We start from the raw sequence: 15,934 nt of genomic DNA, 5'->3' as shown, positions 1-15,934 counted from the left end.
AATGTTGCTATTCTTCAGTAAGTACTTGAATATGTTTTTGAAAAGTTGTTATAGCTTTTAGGTACTTTTGCTGATAAGTTCAGAAAGTTGTCATTATAAACATTTTTGTATTTGTCATGAACTTGACTGGCTGTTGTGAAAGTTTGTTATAATGGCATTTCCAAAGGCATCATTTGAAAAGATTTTTGCAGTGCAGTTTTACTTGAGCTTGACATACCAGATGTATGACATGAATAATATCACAAAATAAATAAATATAATAATAATAATACAAAATATACAATTTCCTTCAATTATAATTGTTTTTAACCATTTGCATATATATGTATGTAATAAAATATTGCAATAAAAGTTTATAAAATATATATTTTTGGTGTTTGCATGTTTGTGTGATTTTTTTTTTTTTTTTTGTGGTAGTATAATAAATTATAATGTTCATTAAAAATGTATTGTCTTTATTTGCATACTCATTTACAACACACTATTTTTTACTATATTAATGGGCACAATATTTGTCCTTGAAGTTTGACATATATTGATATTTGGATACCTACAGGATGCAGGTTCAATTTACAGGAAATGCTGAACTGTATTTGTTTTCAAACATGACATTTATTATTTTATATTCATTTCCAATGTATGCCTATGATCTGGTTTCACTGTGATCATTTTTGCACATCAGGTTACACCCACAAAGAGTATCTCGCTGTAAATATACACTTTTGTATTTTAATAAGACATAATGTTTAATATGTAATATTAATATGAATTTTAATATTTAAATCCTTAATTATAATCTACTCTCAGCCGATACCAAATAGAGACAACAAGTGTGGACGTAGATTGCGACGTTGTGATTGGGCTAACTTTAAAGCCCAACTTAAGGATGCTTCCGTGGTTGCTAACTATGTTTTGCTAACTTTGCCACTTTACTAACAGTGTCCTTTATCAATGAGGTAGTCGCCATGTTTCAAATAGTTACCGATTAACCAAGATCGTACCCTAAACCTAACCCTAATTACAACATTTCAATGAACTACAATTTGCAGCGCCATGTTGTTCCCGTCCCATCTATAGAGTGACAACGACTTGTGGGTAATGTAGTTTAAAAATATTTTTGTAATAAAATGGAATAACATACGATCTTTAATGAACATAGGACTATCTATATAAGGTCATTGTCCATATATTTATGACATATGTGAAAAGCCAGACATAAATTTTGTTGTTTTACAATGAGTGTTTTTTTTAAACAGCTTTTATTGACTTTCAGTATATATCTTGAAAACTATGTCCAATATTATTTATTTAATATAGCATAAGTAATGTGTTGTGGGTTTCCTTATATATTCTAATTTGACTTCGAGTTAGAGACGTTTGAAATGTGAATATTTTTTTTCTTTTTCCATGGGGCTCTACACATCCCCTGGGAGTAGAAAGGCAGTAAAACCTATGTAGATGTATCATCTTCAACATGAATAAGACATTGTTATTGTCACATGTACAGTTGTGTTAAAAAAAATAAGCTGTACAACATCAGTATACTCTTAAATCACTAGTTATTAGCAATAGTGATCAATATTCATCACAAATTATATGAGTAATTGGTTAATTCACTGGTGTTCTGAATAATATGTGTGGATTTTATGACACTGGATTAATCATGGAAAAGAAGTTTCATTAATGGTCATCATGTGGTTTAATTGTTTCTACTTTATTTGAAATATGGATAAGTTATATTAAAATATGTAAATGTTTATAAATGTAACCTTTTAAAGACTTTTTGTATTTGTTTTGAAAAAAACTCTTTATCTGAATATTTTTACTTTCTAAATCTTCAACTTGTTTGTGTAACAGTATGTTTTGATGACAATGTATGAACTTATGTATTTAATCCAGGAAATAATGATTCCACATAATGTCTTTGTCCTGCATGTGCCCCTATAATAATAATCTTTAAACAGTTTTCAGTTATTACAGCATACTATACACTAAGATACTGACAAACGTGGCCTTTGTTATCTTTCTTCAGCCAAGGACTGAAGTCTAAATAAAAATTTCCCCTTTACCATACCATATTTATTCAAATTAGTATTACACCATGCAACTTACTGTGTCTTGTGGTGAAACTCAATCTGGATAATTTTGTAGACACTGCATTTAATTATTGTTTTATCGGGTTAATTTGCTAATTATTTTCTTTATTAATCAAATGATTTGTAAGAATTTCTGCATTGTAAAAATCATGAAAATAGTAAGAAATGAGGTTACAATGACGAAAAGAAATCTTTACAAATGCTGTGAATAGTTCAAACCTCCAAATGATTATAACACATAGCCATTAACCAACAAAATAAAAATGCAAACCTTCAGATGATCTAAACTAAAAGTAAAATAATTTTGTGCTGTACTTATATGTGAGTATAAGCTATTGAGATGATTATGTCTACCAAAAAATCATATTTTATAGATTTTCTGTTAGTTTTGAAAATGTTTTAATTGGCATCATTTGATTTTTTTTTTTTTTTGCATTCAATAGAACATTGTACAAATTTTTTTATTTTATTATTATTTTAATTTTCAACAGAACAACAGTGGTACTGGTATCTTGTAACAATATGTACAGCAGTTTTTGTTGGACATTCTAACAAATGCATGCAAATGCAACAAAGCAAAGACAAAAATAAAAGGAGATAAAACAAATTTAGAAAGACATATTGTCACCTTAGAGTTATAAGGTTCTATCTGACATGTTTGTCAAAATTGGGTTATTGACATATTCTTATTAAATGACAACTTATTAACTTTATGGGATGTTTTTGTATGTTGTAAGTTGTTTAAATTTTAAGACTTTTTATTTAAACAAATGTTACACACATACTGTTTGCTATGAAATGCAAAAACTTTGAAGCTCAAATCTCAAAATCATTCAGAACGCAGATAGAACCTTATAATTCCAAGGTGAAGAAATAGTCATGGAGTACCCTCAAGAAAAATCCAGAAGGAGGACCAAATGCGCCAGAACACATCAGATCTTTGATGTAAATCATAGGTAAATTTTTCAAGTGGTAGAAGTCTGGTTGCCTGACTCAGCCACATATTGACTGGAGGTATCTGAGCAGTTGATAATAATAATAATAAAAACATTTTTTGGCCAAGTATATGCAAAAATTCAATACACATTCTTCATCATAGAATTCATATTTTAAAAGCTCTCAATGTCAGTTAATGTATTTTATTTTCATATAGAGTACCTCAAATCTATACATGTTGTAAGCAGTTAGGCGTTCAATAATGCTCCAAATTAACACCACTGATTGATTTAAGAGGCATGCATACATACTGTACATGTATATGTATTTGAAAAAAAGAGACAACAATTTGGTTATAGATTATGAAATTCAGATTTTATTACATGCTTTAGATTCAGTGTTAAGGTCATCGTCTTTTTCTTTACAGTAAAAGAAAATCTGTAGTCAATGTCATACTCATCAGTTGGAGCTTTATTTAAAAAATGTATGTTCTCTGCTCCGGCCAAAACATGCAGGTACCTTGCAGGTCTCTAGCTTGCACCCTCTGTCGTAGTTTTTTTTTCTCAGTTATTTTGTTGCTTTCTGAGAATGATGATCCACAGACCTTTTAACCCCTCTTCGTTTAGGCCACATGCTTTAAAAGAAGAACACAACCACATTAAAATGTATTAACATCCTTTGGACTGGGTAGCCTTATGCTTATGTTTGTGCTAAATAATACAAATACATACTTTTCAGTAGCACATAAGCAGGACAGTTCTCTGAAGGAACCAGGATGAGTTGAAAGGTATTTGGTATTTATAATGGTTGGCCATCTCTGCCACAAGAATCCTCTGTTCTCTTGAAGAGTCCTTACTAGCAGGATAATGTTGAACGCCCTTCTCGTTGTTGTTAGATCGACAGTGTCTGAAATGTATTCATAAGAAGAAAGTTGTATCACATGGATTATACATCAACTTTAAAGAATCAAAACTGACAGAAGTCTAGTGTACATACCATGCTATAAGGCGAAGACATCCACATCACTTCTGTTTTTGTTGTCTTTGCTTCTGCTAGTGAAAATACAAAACAATAATAGTAACACTTACAATTATTCATGACTATATGTAATATTAATAATAATTTCCTCACCGTCTGCCCACTTCTCTACATCATAAACCAAAGTCTTCCAATTGGTTTCCGGTCACTGCCAGTTTCATGGATTCTGTTTTGCAACTTGCATTGCAGAGCTGTTGTGGTCTAGTGATAAGAAATCAAAAATCATAATACTATTCAAATAGGTTACTGAACATCTAAAACAAACTCTACTGGATGTCTTTACCTTCTGATATCAACAGGTCAGTAGATGGCCAAATAGTTGAACATCTGCTAATTCCAGCACATGACCATGAGAGTTACAGTAGCATGTCTGGTCACTGCAATCCAAGAGAGGAAACATTGCACTGTTCCAACCTCCTTCCCAACAGTTAAACCACCTATCCTGGTATGCCAATATCCTGGAAAGCAATAACAAAATTTTGGCATCAGTTTAAGATGCTCATATAGTTCACCAATCTCACATTAAAACTCATGTGCTTTGGCATGGAACACCAAAATGAAGGACTTAAAGAGGGTGCTGGAACTTTGGACAGCTTTTTGCAACTCTTTGGAGGTAGTGTCATTAGTTAATGTAGTCCACAAATCTTCCTGTCAAGAACAAGTACATGACAGTTTATATCTTCTAATCTAATTTTACTAGGTGAACATCAAAGAGCTGTTTTCTTGTTAATTTAGTTTCAACACATACAGTTTAAAGTACCTAGTACATCCTTCTTGCAAATACTATCCACCTTGTATTGCACAGACTCCCACTCAAGAATATCTAAGAAAAATGTCTGCTGAGATCTTGGCAGTCTATTAAAAATAATTATACCAACATCTTTTCCACCTACAATGGAAAGAATATAAAAATATTTTATGATATCAATTAATTACTTGCATGACCAAATCTGAGATAAAAAGGCCATCATTATGCCTTAGTTTAAATAAAACCAAAATTTCACTCTAGCCCACTGTCACCTAGGTCTACAGACACAGGGACTAATGGAAACAATGAAGTACACACCAACAGTCACTGGAGGCCCTCTCACAGTTGGGACGATTGGAGTTCCTATGAGCTGTACAAGATTAAAACAACAGAAAATTAACATTAATAACATTTCAACTTATCCCAAGACTAGTAGACAAGCAGCATAAGCAGACTTCTAATTTCCTGGACTCCAATGTGGACAGCCGAATCAGTTTATGGTCTATAAGGTGTCATACAAATCAGACAAACAAAATACTTTCTGGAAAATAAAAAAAAAGGTGGGCCACTAATCAACACATAGAACAAATTGTTTTAAACAGTTAAGCCACTATTTTGTGAGCTTATACTGTAGTTTAATGTTTTTCATAAACAATAGTAAGAATAAAACTTATGCGTCTCTTTCCGTTAATACAATAGTAGTGGAAGAATAAATGCATGTAAATTTTATCTCATACAATCATATATGCCTAAACATTGCAGATATTTAATATACATGGAATGAAAAACTAACCCTTTATTGATTCCAGATTGGTCTTGGCCTTCCTTACACAATGTGTCTTTTCTCCACCATACCCTTGGTTCAGTTGTCTTTACTGGAGTTGCTTCCTGCAGATCACCAAGTTGTCATCAAGACTTGAGCTTATAATTGAAATCTTGATCAATCCGAGTATCAAGGTTCAAAAGTTGCTCTTGAAGTTCTGAATCACTCATTGTGATAGGCAGAAACAGACTGAAAGACACAAGGATTAAACAAACAAACACAAATGTGTTAACAGAGATAGAGAGAGGGACAAGTGCAATTTAACAATATAAACATGGGTTCTAAAAGTGCCTTTACCTTTTGCTTATTAATAAAATTGGGAAATTGGATTTAAAGTAATTCGAAGAACCTGAAAACAAAATATTCATATCTGAACACCTTATACTATATATATATATAGTTGAAGTCAGAATTATTAGCCCCCTTCTGTTTATTTTTCCCCCAATTTCTGTTTAACAGAGAAGATTTTTTTCCAACACATTTCTAAACATAATAGTTTTAATAACTCATTTCTAATAACTGATTTATTTTCCTTTGCCATGATGACAGTACATAATATTAGACTAGATATTTTTCAAGACATTCTATACAGCTTAAAGTGACATTTAATGGCTTAACTAGGTTAATTAGGTTAACAGGCTAATAATTTTGACTTTAAAAAATTAGAAACTGCTTTTATTCTAGCCAGATAAAACAAATAAGTCTTTCTCAAGAAGAAAAAAATACTATCAGACATACTGTGAACATTTCCTTGGTCTGTTAAACATAATTTGGGAAATATTTAAATTAAATATATAAATTAAAAGGGGGGCTAATAATTCTGACTTCAAATATATTATATATATATATATTATATATATATATATATATTATATATATAATATATATATAATATATAGAGGCAGAAAGAGACTGTATTTAATATACAAAGATTAGTTTTGTGGTCTAAAATGAATAAAATGTGCTCAGACAGGCAGAATTTCAGTTATGTCTGCTTTTTGTTTCTTTTAAGGCATGAAAAATAATTGCAGTTACAATGTAGCCTTTAAACTTAAGAGAAACACTTGATTTGCTTTAATATTGATGTAGTTATGAATACAATTGTATTATTAGAGGTAATATTTATTGCATATTGCATAATTTATTTAGATTTTGGACGACTATTGTGGAAAACAACAATCTGGTAACACTGCTCCTCATCTTCAAATGTATAACTATATTGTTCTGAGCTATGCACGACTATATGGGGGAAAATATATTTTTAATAAATGAACTTAGATGTAATTAGATAACATCGCTAGTTTGCAGTACATGCTTTATTTATATCAAGTCTGCAGTCATTTAATGCATCAGGAGATAACTTCCCTGCTTTTATAAAAGTTCTAAACAAACCACTTATCTAAATCAACAAATCGTCTTTATTTGTTTACTTTTTACTTACCGCGTGGAAAACCGCAGTGGACCTTGGGATCGCAATGAACCTTGGGATTGCGACCATAGACTGTAAAAAAAAAAATAGATCTCGACGTACTATGACCCCAACTTCAATGAATAATTTAATAATACAAAGATCAGCTAAAAATATTTTTAAAACTTAGTACTTTAAATGTAATATTTTTTAAGTTAAAAAACAAACATTAATCAGTTTTATTAGGCATAATTACCCTAAACTGGGCAATTGAATATAATTTCACTCATTAAATATAAAGTAAATGATAAAATATTTATAAATACCAACTAATCTCCAATAAAAATAAAAAATATATTATGTAGCATTAACCTACCACATATTGCTGCAGTTAACTCATCGGTGAACTCACCGGTGATGCATTTTGACCAATAGCTGAGCGATGTTAAACTCACTGTTGAATAGAAGTCACGTTGACCGATGTATATTCTCATTTACAGTTGTCTCGACCCTCTTTACAGACGCTTTTCATGAACAAAACAAAAATCACATATTTAAAAAAAAACTGTTATAATAGACGTTAACCAGGTTTAAAATATTGCGTTGACATTTGATGGCTTTGAACGTCTCCGTATGACGCCTGAGGCAACCCATTGAAAGCAATGGAATTCCTTCTGCGTCGGTTTAGAAAAACTAGTACACTATGTCAATAATAATAATAAAAAAACTGCGTCTGGTACCCTGTGTCAACAATAATAATTAAAATACTGCGTCTGGTACCCTGTGTCAACAATAATAATTAAAATACTGCGTCTGGTACCCTGTGGCTGTAATAATAATCAAATACTGCGTCTGGTACCCTGTGGCTATAATAATAATCGTAATACTGCGTCTGGTACCCTGTGGTTATAATAATATTTAATAAAAATATTTTTTAAAAAGCGCAGCATCAGGTACCCTATGGCAAAATAAGTCGTGCTAGAGACACGAAAATGATTTCCTATTGAAATACATTGGATGGAAATTCGTGCTAGGTGACACGAAAAAAGAGGGAAATTCGTGCCCATGAACACGAATCAATAGATTAAATTTCGTGACTATTTCACGAACTGCCGTGAGACTGGGTTGGCACTTTAGCCAGGATCTTATAATCACAGCAGAGTAAGCTTAACGATAGATAAGATTCACATTTAAGTGGATCCTTATACTTTTTAAGAAGTACTGTTATAACAGCCGATGTCATGGAGGGGGAGGGGTGATTCCGAGACAAGAGCTTCAGCAAATACCTTGCACAACAGGGGTGTGAGCTTGGCAGAAAACTTCTTATAAAACTCGGCCGGGAAGCCATCAGGGCCTGGTGCTTTTCCGGTTTTCAATTTTTTTATTCCATTTTCAATTCCAGAAGGTGTTATATTTCCTTCTAATGCCAACTGATCTGAATCACAGAGGGATGGTAATTCTAAATAATTTAAAAAGCTCTCAATATGTTCATATTCGTCATATTTATAGAAGTTTTTGAATTGATCATTAATTCCTTGTTGATCAGTAATAATACTGCCATCATCCTTACTAAACTGCTGCTATAAAACCAACTGCTGAGGAATATTTCAGTTGGTAACATAATATCCTGCCAGCTCGTTCACCATGTTCATAATTAATCTGTCATGATCTTATGTGGAGATCCTCTGCATTTTCACTAGTCAAGGAGTCATATTCCATTTGCAGAATAAGTCTTTCTTATGGAGCTCTTTGGAAGGTGATGTTGAGTGTAGCTGATCAATTGTATTAATTTTATTCATAATCTCTGTAAGCCGTTTTGACATTCTTTTATTTGCACATCTTGATATGCAATAATCTGTCCTCTTATATATGCTTTCAGAGTATCCCAGAGGATGCTATAACTTAGCTCTGGGGATTCATTTGTTTCAAGGAAGAAATCAATTTGAGCATCAATACATTTTACAAATCAACGTCGTCTGCCAAGAGTCTTGAGTTAACGTTGGGGAGTTACATTGCCTGGAAAACATAGCTGTAGTGAGACTGGACAATGGTCCGAAATAACAATACTACCATACTCTACTTCTGACATTAAGGGAAGTAACTGCTTGTCGAGGAGAAAATGGTCAATCCTGGAATAGGTTTGATGCACAGGTGAATAGAAGGAAAATTGCTTGGAAGATGGATATTTAAATCTTCAGGGGTCACTTACGCCATATGTCTGAAGGAAAGAGTTTATACATTGTGCTGGCTGACTTAACGTATTACTCGAAGTGCTTGAGCGGTCCAAAATTGGGTGCAAAACACTATTTAAACTGCCTCCTAAAATTAAATTGTGTGAGTCGAGACTAGGAAAAATGAAAAATAAATCACTGAAAAATTGTGCATTGTCTCAATTAGGAGCATACAAATTAGCCAGGACCACAGACATGTTAAAAGTTTGCATTATTCTGTATTTGCCATTTTTATCCAACACATTTGACTCCATAACAAACTGTACATTCTTATGTATAAGTACAGCAACGCTACTCCTTTTGCTATTGACGTTAGAATGATATATTTGTGTATAGCCTCCTCTATAAAGTTTAGAATAGTCCTTTTTCAACAGACGTGTCTCCTGTAAATATACAGTATCAGATTTTAACTTTAAGATATGCGAACACCTTGTTTCGTTTCACTGGGTAATTTAGCCCCCGCACATTCCAACTGGTAAAGTTTGTCTTTACTCCACACATTTTATGGAGCGCTGTCGAAAACATTTATCAGAAACATCTGAAAGGTATCTGTGGGTTTTGTATGTAGGGGGTCTGGGGAGAGAGCAGAAAGAAAAAAAAAGAGAGAGAAAAAAGAAAAAAAAAACAGGTGATCGCACATAAACTTATAAACACGAAACAACACAATATTGAAACCTTGCGTGTAAAGTTGCATCCACTTCCAGCTACTCCCACTTTTAACTAGCTTACCATGTGGGACCTCACGTATAAAACAAATAAATTTGACAGCTCTTGATGTTTTACAACAAAGCTACCCCATTATTGACAAAATATACTTGAGAACTAGACAACAACGAACATGTGCTATAGTGGTAATTTAAATGTTCACCAGAGAGTGACGTTAACATTTGTATTGTCGTGATTGCCTTCATTTCAATGGTTTTCTTCAAAATTCCCTCTTTTTTTGGAAAAGTAGTGGCATTTAATCACAAAGGCGCGTGGCGGTTCCTTGTCGTCCACTGGTTTGCAGTGTAGAGTGCGGTGGCCTGGTCTAGAAGTGGAGTCTTCTTGACCTTCAGGGTATCTTTCAGGAGGCCGGCTAAAAACTCTTTATGCATCTGCCATCCTCCCATCTTCTTTAACTCCCGTAATGTGGAGATTTGAGCGGCGAGACCTCTCCTCAAGATCCTCGCTTTGGTCTCTCAGCAGAGCCAGCTCCATTTTCACGATACTAAACTATTTTTCTAGGGTAGTAAGAGAGTCGGAGTATCCACCCAACACAGACTCCAGACCAGTCACTAATGTGCTCCACAGCATTGCGCAACTCCGTTTGAAGCTGGTCAATTTGATTGTAAAGTTCAACTGAGTGTGCAACAGCCTTTTCTTTTAATTTTAGCAATCAAGTCACCCTTTAATGCATCAATAGCTTGAAGGACCGCACTGTTATCCCTCGCGGGAGCCGTTTCTTTCTTAGATGCAGCTTGCGCTCTGGGGTTAAAATTAGCATGGAGACTAGTAGGGAATTCCGCCACCCTACAGTTGCTTCGGCCTATATTCATCCTGATTCAAGTTGAATTACACTCAGAATAGCTAGACTCCGACACTTAAACACTTATTTTCCAGTGTAGGTAGTGTAGGTTTAAGGTAATAGTATTTAGGATAAGAGCAATATTAAACCGCCGCTCCAATCGCAAGTCCAAAACAAACAATATAACAATAATCACAATAAAACACAGAACCCTCAGCCCGTATAACTCAAATGAAAGTGAAAGGTAAAAATACAAATGATTTCAGGCCAGCAGATTCATCAGATTTGAAAACGGGGAAAAATAATGGTTTCGGCAGCTGACTCCATGCCAGCGAGATAAATCGGTAAGGACACACTGCACTGAAGTCTTTGGTGACGCACTCATTCACAGACGTCACAAGCACTTCAGTACAAGACAGCGGTTTTTGCTCTGTTGCTTGATACGTACTTTTACTTTTGGTTTCTCACAGCCAGTCGTTAAGTTTACACTGCTCGTCTCGACCCAGTTCTCCACTCGTTTCCTCTCACTGCAACAGTTCAGTCAACTTCTTTTCTTCGACACACACAACATATTCCTGCCCTCTTCAACTCTCCCACTTTTCTTTGTACTCTCACCCATTTCCTTTTTGCCGTCCCATGGGTGGAGACCAATGAAACAATGTTGACTGTCATCACAGAAAACACCAACAATCATAAATGCATGATTATATGCTGTCATGGCTTTGCAATCAAAAAAAAGTTGTTATAATAGAGGCCAATTAAGAAAAAACAGCCTTGAATATAACGAAAAGGGAGAAAATTTGCCCAGAGTGTATTGAGGTTTTTTTTATTTCAAAGCATTTTCCCAGAATATGTCAAAATAAGATGTCCAAAAATATCAGTTGGTTTGCTGAAACACAGAAAGTTTTGGCCAAATTAAGCCTCAAAATCACCCCAGAATGGATGAAAATGACCCAACAGCACACAAGGGGAAAGGTGCACATTTCAGCCTTTATGCAGATGCTGTACAGGTATGTCTCAGGTCTGTGAGGAAAATATTCAGCTGTTTGTTCAGCTGTTACCCCAAACTTTTTTTCTGATGCGTTTACCAGTCAGGCACAGAATGAACAAGTATTCCCTGTCTGCTTTACAAATTTTAGAAAAAAAATTGTTGTAATTATGAATATATATATGAATAAAAATAGGCCATTTACAGCTTTCAAATCTGTGTCTTATCAATATGACCAAAATGACTTTTATGAGAAACGCTGAAAACTGGACTGACACAGTTTCAGTTTGCTACAACTTCTATGTTTAGCGGCTTTGACACAGTTACGTTGTAAAAGCACTAGATAAATAAAGTGGAATTGAATTGAATCTGCTTAAATGTGTACATGTTAATGGACCGAACATAATATTATCTGATTTATTTTACATTTAATGTGCATCAAAATTACACTGTGTGTAGCCAATGTTTCCAGTGTCTCTTCACTTTTCAGCTTTTCATGAGAAATTTTAAGATTTAATGAAAACTAATGTTTTATTTATTTATTTCAGACCTAATTGAAGAGAATGAGGGGAGTAAAGAGGAGGAACATCATGTCAAAATTGAGGAAAAAACCCATTTTCAGACTGATGGTATTTTGAAAAGGAGAGACAAGAATCGTTGCACCTGCACTCAGTGTGGAAAGACGTTGGCAAGCAAAAGCAAACTTAAGATTCACATGATGAACCACACTGGAGAGAAACCATTCAAATGCACTCAGTGTGGGAAGAGTTTTAGCCAATCATCACACCTCAATCGACACACGAGGATCCACACTGGAGAGAAACCATTCACATGCATTCTATGTGGGAAGAGTTTTAACTGCTCATCACACCTTAATCTACACATGAGGATCCACACGGGAGAGAAACCATTCACATGCACTCGGTGTGGGAAGAGTTTTAGCCAATCATCATCCCTTAATCAACACATGATGATCCACACTGGAGAGAAACCATTTACATGCACTCAGTGTGGAAAAAGTTTTAACTGCTCATCACACCTTAATCTACACACGAGGATCCACACTGGAGAGAAACCATTCACATGCACTCAATGTGGGAAGACTTTCAGCCAATCATCATCCCTTAATCTACATGTGATGAGCCACACTGGTGACAAACCATTCACATGCACTCAATGTGGGAAAAGTTTTAGTCTGTCATCATCCCTTAATCTACACATAAGGATCCACACTGGAGAGAAACCATTCACATGCACTCAGTGTGGGAAGAGTTTTAGCCGATCATCACACCTTAATCAACACATGATGATCCACACTGGAGAGAAACCATTCACTTGCACTCAGTGTGGGAAGAGTTTCAGCTGCTCATCATCTCTTAATAAACACATGAGGATCCACACTGGAGAGAAACCATTCACTTGCACTCAGTGTAGGAAGAGTTTCAGCTGCTCATCATCTCTTAATCAACACACAAGGATCCACACTGGAGAGAAACCATTCACATGCACTCAGTGTGGAAAGAGTTTTAACTGCTTATCACACCTTAATAAACACATGAGGATCCACACTGGAGAGAAACCATTCACATGCACTCAGTGTGGGAAGAGTTTCAGCCAATCATCATCACTTAATCAACACATGAGGATCCACACTGGAGAGAAACCATTCATATGCACTCAGTGTGGGAAGAGTTTTAACTCCTCATCACACCTTAATAAACACACGAGGATCCACACTGGAGAGAAACCATTCACATGCTCTCAATGTGGGAAAAGTTTCAGCCGATCATCATCCCTTAATCTACACAGGATGAGCCACACTGACAAGAAACCATTTACTTGCACTTAAGCCGTGGTCACACTGGACTTTTCTCCCTATAGACTTCCTTTCATATGCACGCGAATGCGTCACACCGGAAACCAAGTTCGTGCGTCAAGTTTCACAGTTCACTGCGTTGCAAAGTTCAAGCTTGGTGAACTCTGACGTGCAAAATCGTATCACTTGACTGTAAGGCCAAACAAAGATCAAAATATGACCTCTCTGGATAGAAATTTAAAATGGCCAAACGCTCACTTTTTAAAATGTCTAATCATTTGTTTAATCCCGCCCCATTTTGCAGCACCATACAACAGAATTTTGCATGCTCAAACTGTAGAGGTGGAACATCTGGATTGTTCTGATAGTCTTTGAAAACTGGAGACTCTGGTAAGAGAGTAAAGGGCTCAGAGAATTTCATCCAACAAAATCTTTAATGAGTGCCTGTATTAGTACAGGTCACCTGTTGTTGGTATAGGTACAAATGGGGTGTGAGTGTGTGTGTGTGTGTGGTCTGAAACATAAAATGGGCAAATTGAATATCAAAAAAATATTACAGGGTATCACTTAACAACAATCAAACGTGTCCATTCTGATTACAAAAGAAAACAATCTGCAAATACATGAATAAATTCACTGTTAATCTGTAGTGTATAAGAATGACTTTACACCATCAATCAAAATGTATACGTAAATTCAACAAAGAAATATGCTGTAGCATAAATAGTTTGAACTTGTATATTAGCTTCCCAACACAGATTGACATATAACATCAGATTATGCAAATATATGCATTAAAGGATTAATATAACATTACATATATTATCACAACAGTATTAATATAAGTATTGTACATATTTTTGGTGAAAATCAGTAAATAAACTCACTTTCTTGGCATGAACGCACACAGGGTAGATATCTTGCAGTCTCACCATGCCTCACATGTGATTTGTGCCATGTGCATGCTTTTAAATCGATAGTGGTAAATGTCTGTCAAATGAGAGGTCCGCCATCTAGTGGGTACTCATAAGAACTGCAACCCCATTATAGGACTTTCCTACACAAACTAGTGTGACTGCAGCTTCTGTGTGGGATGAGTTTCAGCAGCTCCTCAGACCTTAATAAACACAAGAAGACCCACACTGGAGAGAAACCATTTACATAAACTCAGTGTGGGATGAGTTTCAACCGATCAGTAAACCTTAATGAACACATGAAGATCCACACTGGTGTGAAAGAGTATATGTGCTTGAGTGTGAGAAGACTTTTGTTACAGCTTCAAAATTAAAACCACCAGACGGTTTACACTGTGACAAGAGGTTTAATCAGTTAACACATCTGAAAACAGAAGAGGATTCACACTGGAGTGAAACCGTACAGATCTGATCAGCGTCTACAGAGTTTTGCTCATTCGGCGCAGCTTAAGAAACACATGGACAAAAAGTTGCACACATGACATGAATGCAGCAAAACATTTTCTCATGTGCACAGGATGTTTCATGTCTGAATAATGTTTGAAAAGGCTGAGTGACGCTATACTGTTTTCCAACACTCTTACAGTGCAGTTGGTGGGGTTGTAAATGTGTCCTCGCGTTTACTGTAAACACGATGGTGGCGGCTGAGAGAAGAACAGTTTCATAATCATCTGGCAAACCACCTCTGCAGCTTGAAATGTCTTTGCAAGTGATTGTACAGGTGCGGATACATCTGTACTTTACTCTCCAGTATATTCATGTAGCTGTTTTGGATGATGTTCTCTGTCTGACTCCCTGAATGAGAAACAAATCACTGGGAAGACACCACACATCAAAGTAGGTGGAGCTCCAGGACGGTTAGTTTGCAGTATACCAGGGCCTCAAGTTTAGAAAGCCCTTTTAATTGTCCTATGTTGCATCTTTTATTGGTAAATTTTCTTTACTTTTAGGTTCAAGATTCTTTCTAGTTTACTACATTTACTTGTTTGAGTAGAATACAAACCTGATGAATATATTATGATTTAGGCAGAGCGACAGGTATTAAGTTTTACAATATTAATACACTGTGATGATCCCAAGACATCAGATTGGAGTATGTGGTAAATACTGATTGGATGCCTGCATTACTCATCAATGGGTGTATAAAAGTTGTTGTGCTAGCTACGCCAGGACACTGTGGCTACTCAGGAGTCCCGTCAACTCATTGATTCTAACCTTATGGTTTTGTTTTGCATTACTTGTATCATGTAGTTTAAGTGTTGTTGTGATTATATCCTAAGTTCTTTATCTTCATTATTATCCCTAGACATTTGTTGGTAGCTTTGATTGATTGTTCTATGAGTTAAATTTTATAATAAATAATTAGCAT

At 35.0% G+C, this 15,934-nt stretch overlaps 1 protein-coding gene and 1 long non-coding RNA gene across 2 annotated transcripts in view; one reads left to right on the top strand and one right to left on the bottom strand.

Moving 5' to 3' along the window:
• The window catches only part of LOC130223487 (gastrula zinc finger protein XlCGF57.1-like), a 150,727-nt gene extending 136,583 nt beyond the window's left edge, over window positions 1–14,144 (top strand). Inside the window, exon 3 of the mRNA XM_056456332.1 lies at window positions 12,324–14,144. Coding sequence (XP_056312307.1) covers window positions 12,324–13,624 — 1,301 coding nt within the window. The 3' untranslated portion in view covers window positions 13,625–14,144. The remainder of the gene's footprint in view (window positions 1–12,323) is intronic.
• On the bottom strand, window positions 4,069–4,375 carry LOC130222425 (uncharacterized). The gene is made up of 3 exons (XR_008836458.1): window positions 4,354–4,375; window positions 4,164–4,271; window positions 4,069–4,084 (listed from the first exon to the last, which is right to left on the bottom strand). It is a non-coding gene; the product is annotated as an uncharacterized LOC130222425 (long non-coding RNA).
• Window positions 14,145–15,934: the final 1,790 nt, after the last annotated feature.

Source organism: Danio aesculapii, chromosome 4, assembly GCF_903798145.1.
Source record: "Danio aesculapii chromosome 4, fDanAes4.1, whole genome shotgun sequence".
Lineage (NCBI taxonomy): Eukaryota > Metazoa > Chordata > Actinopteri > Cypriniformes > Danionidae > Danio > Danio aesculapii.
Note: the sequence above shows the minus strand (reverse complement) of the source record. Positions and strands in the feature narration are given on the sequence as shown.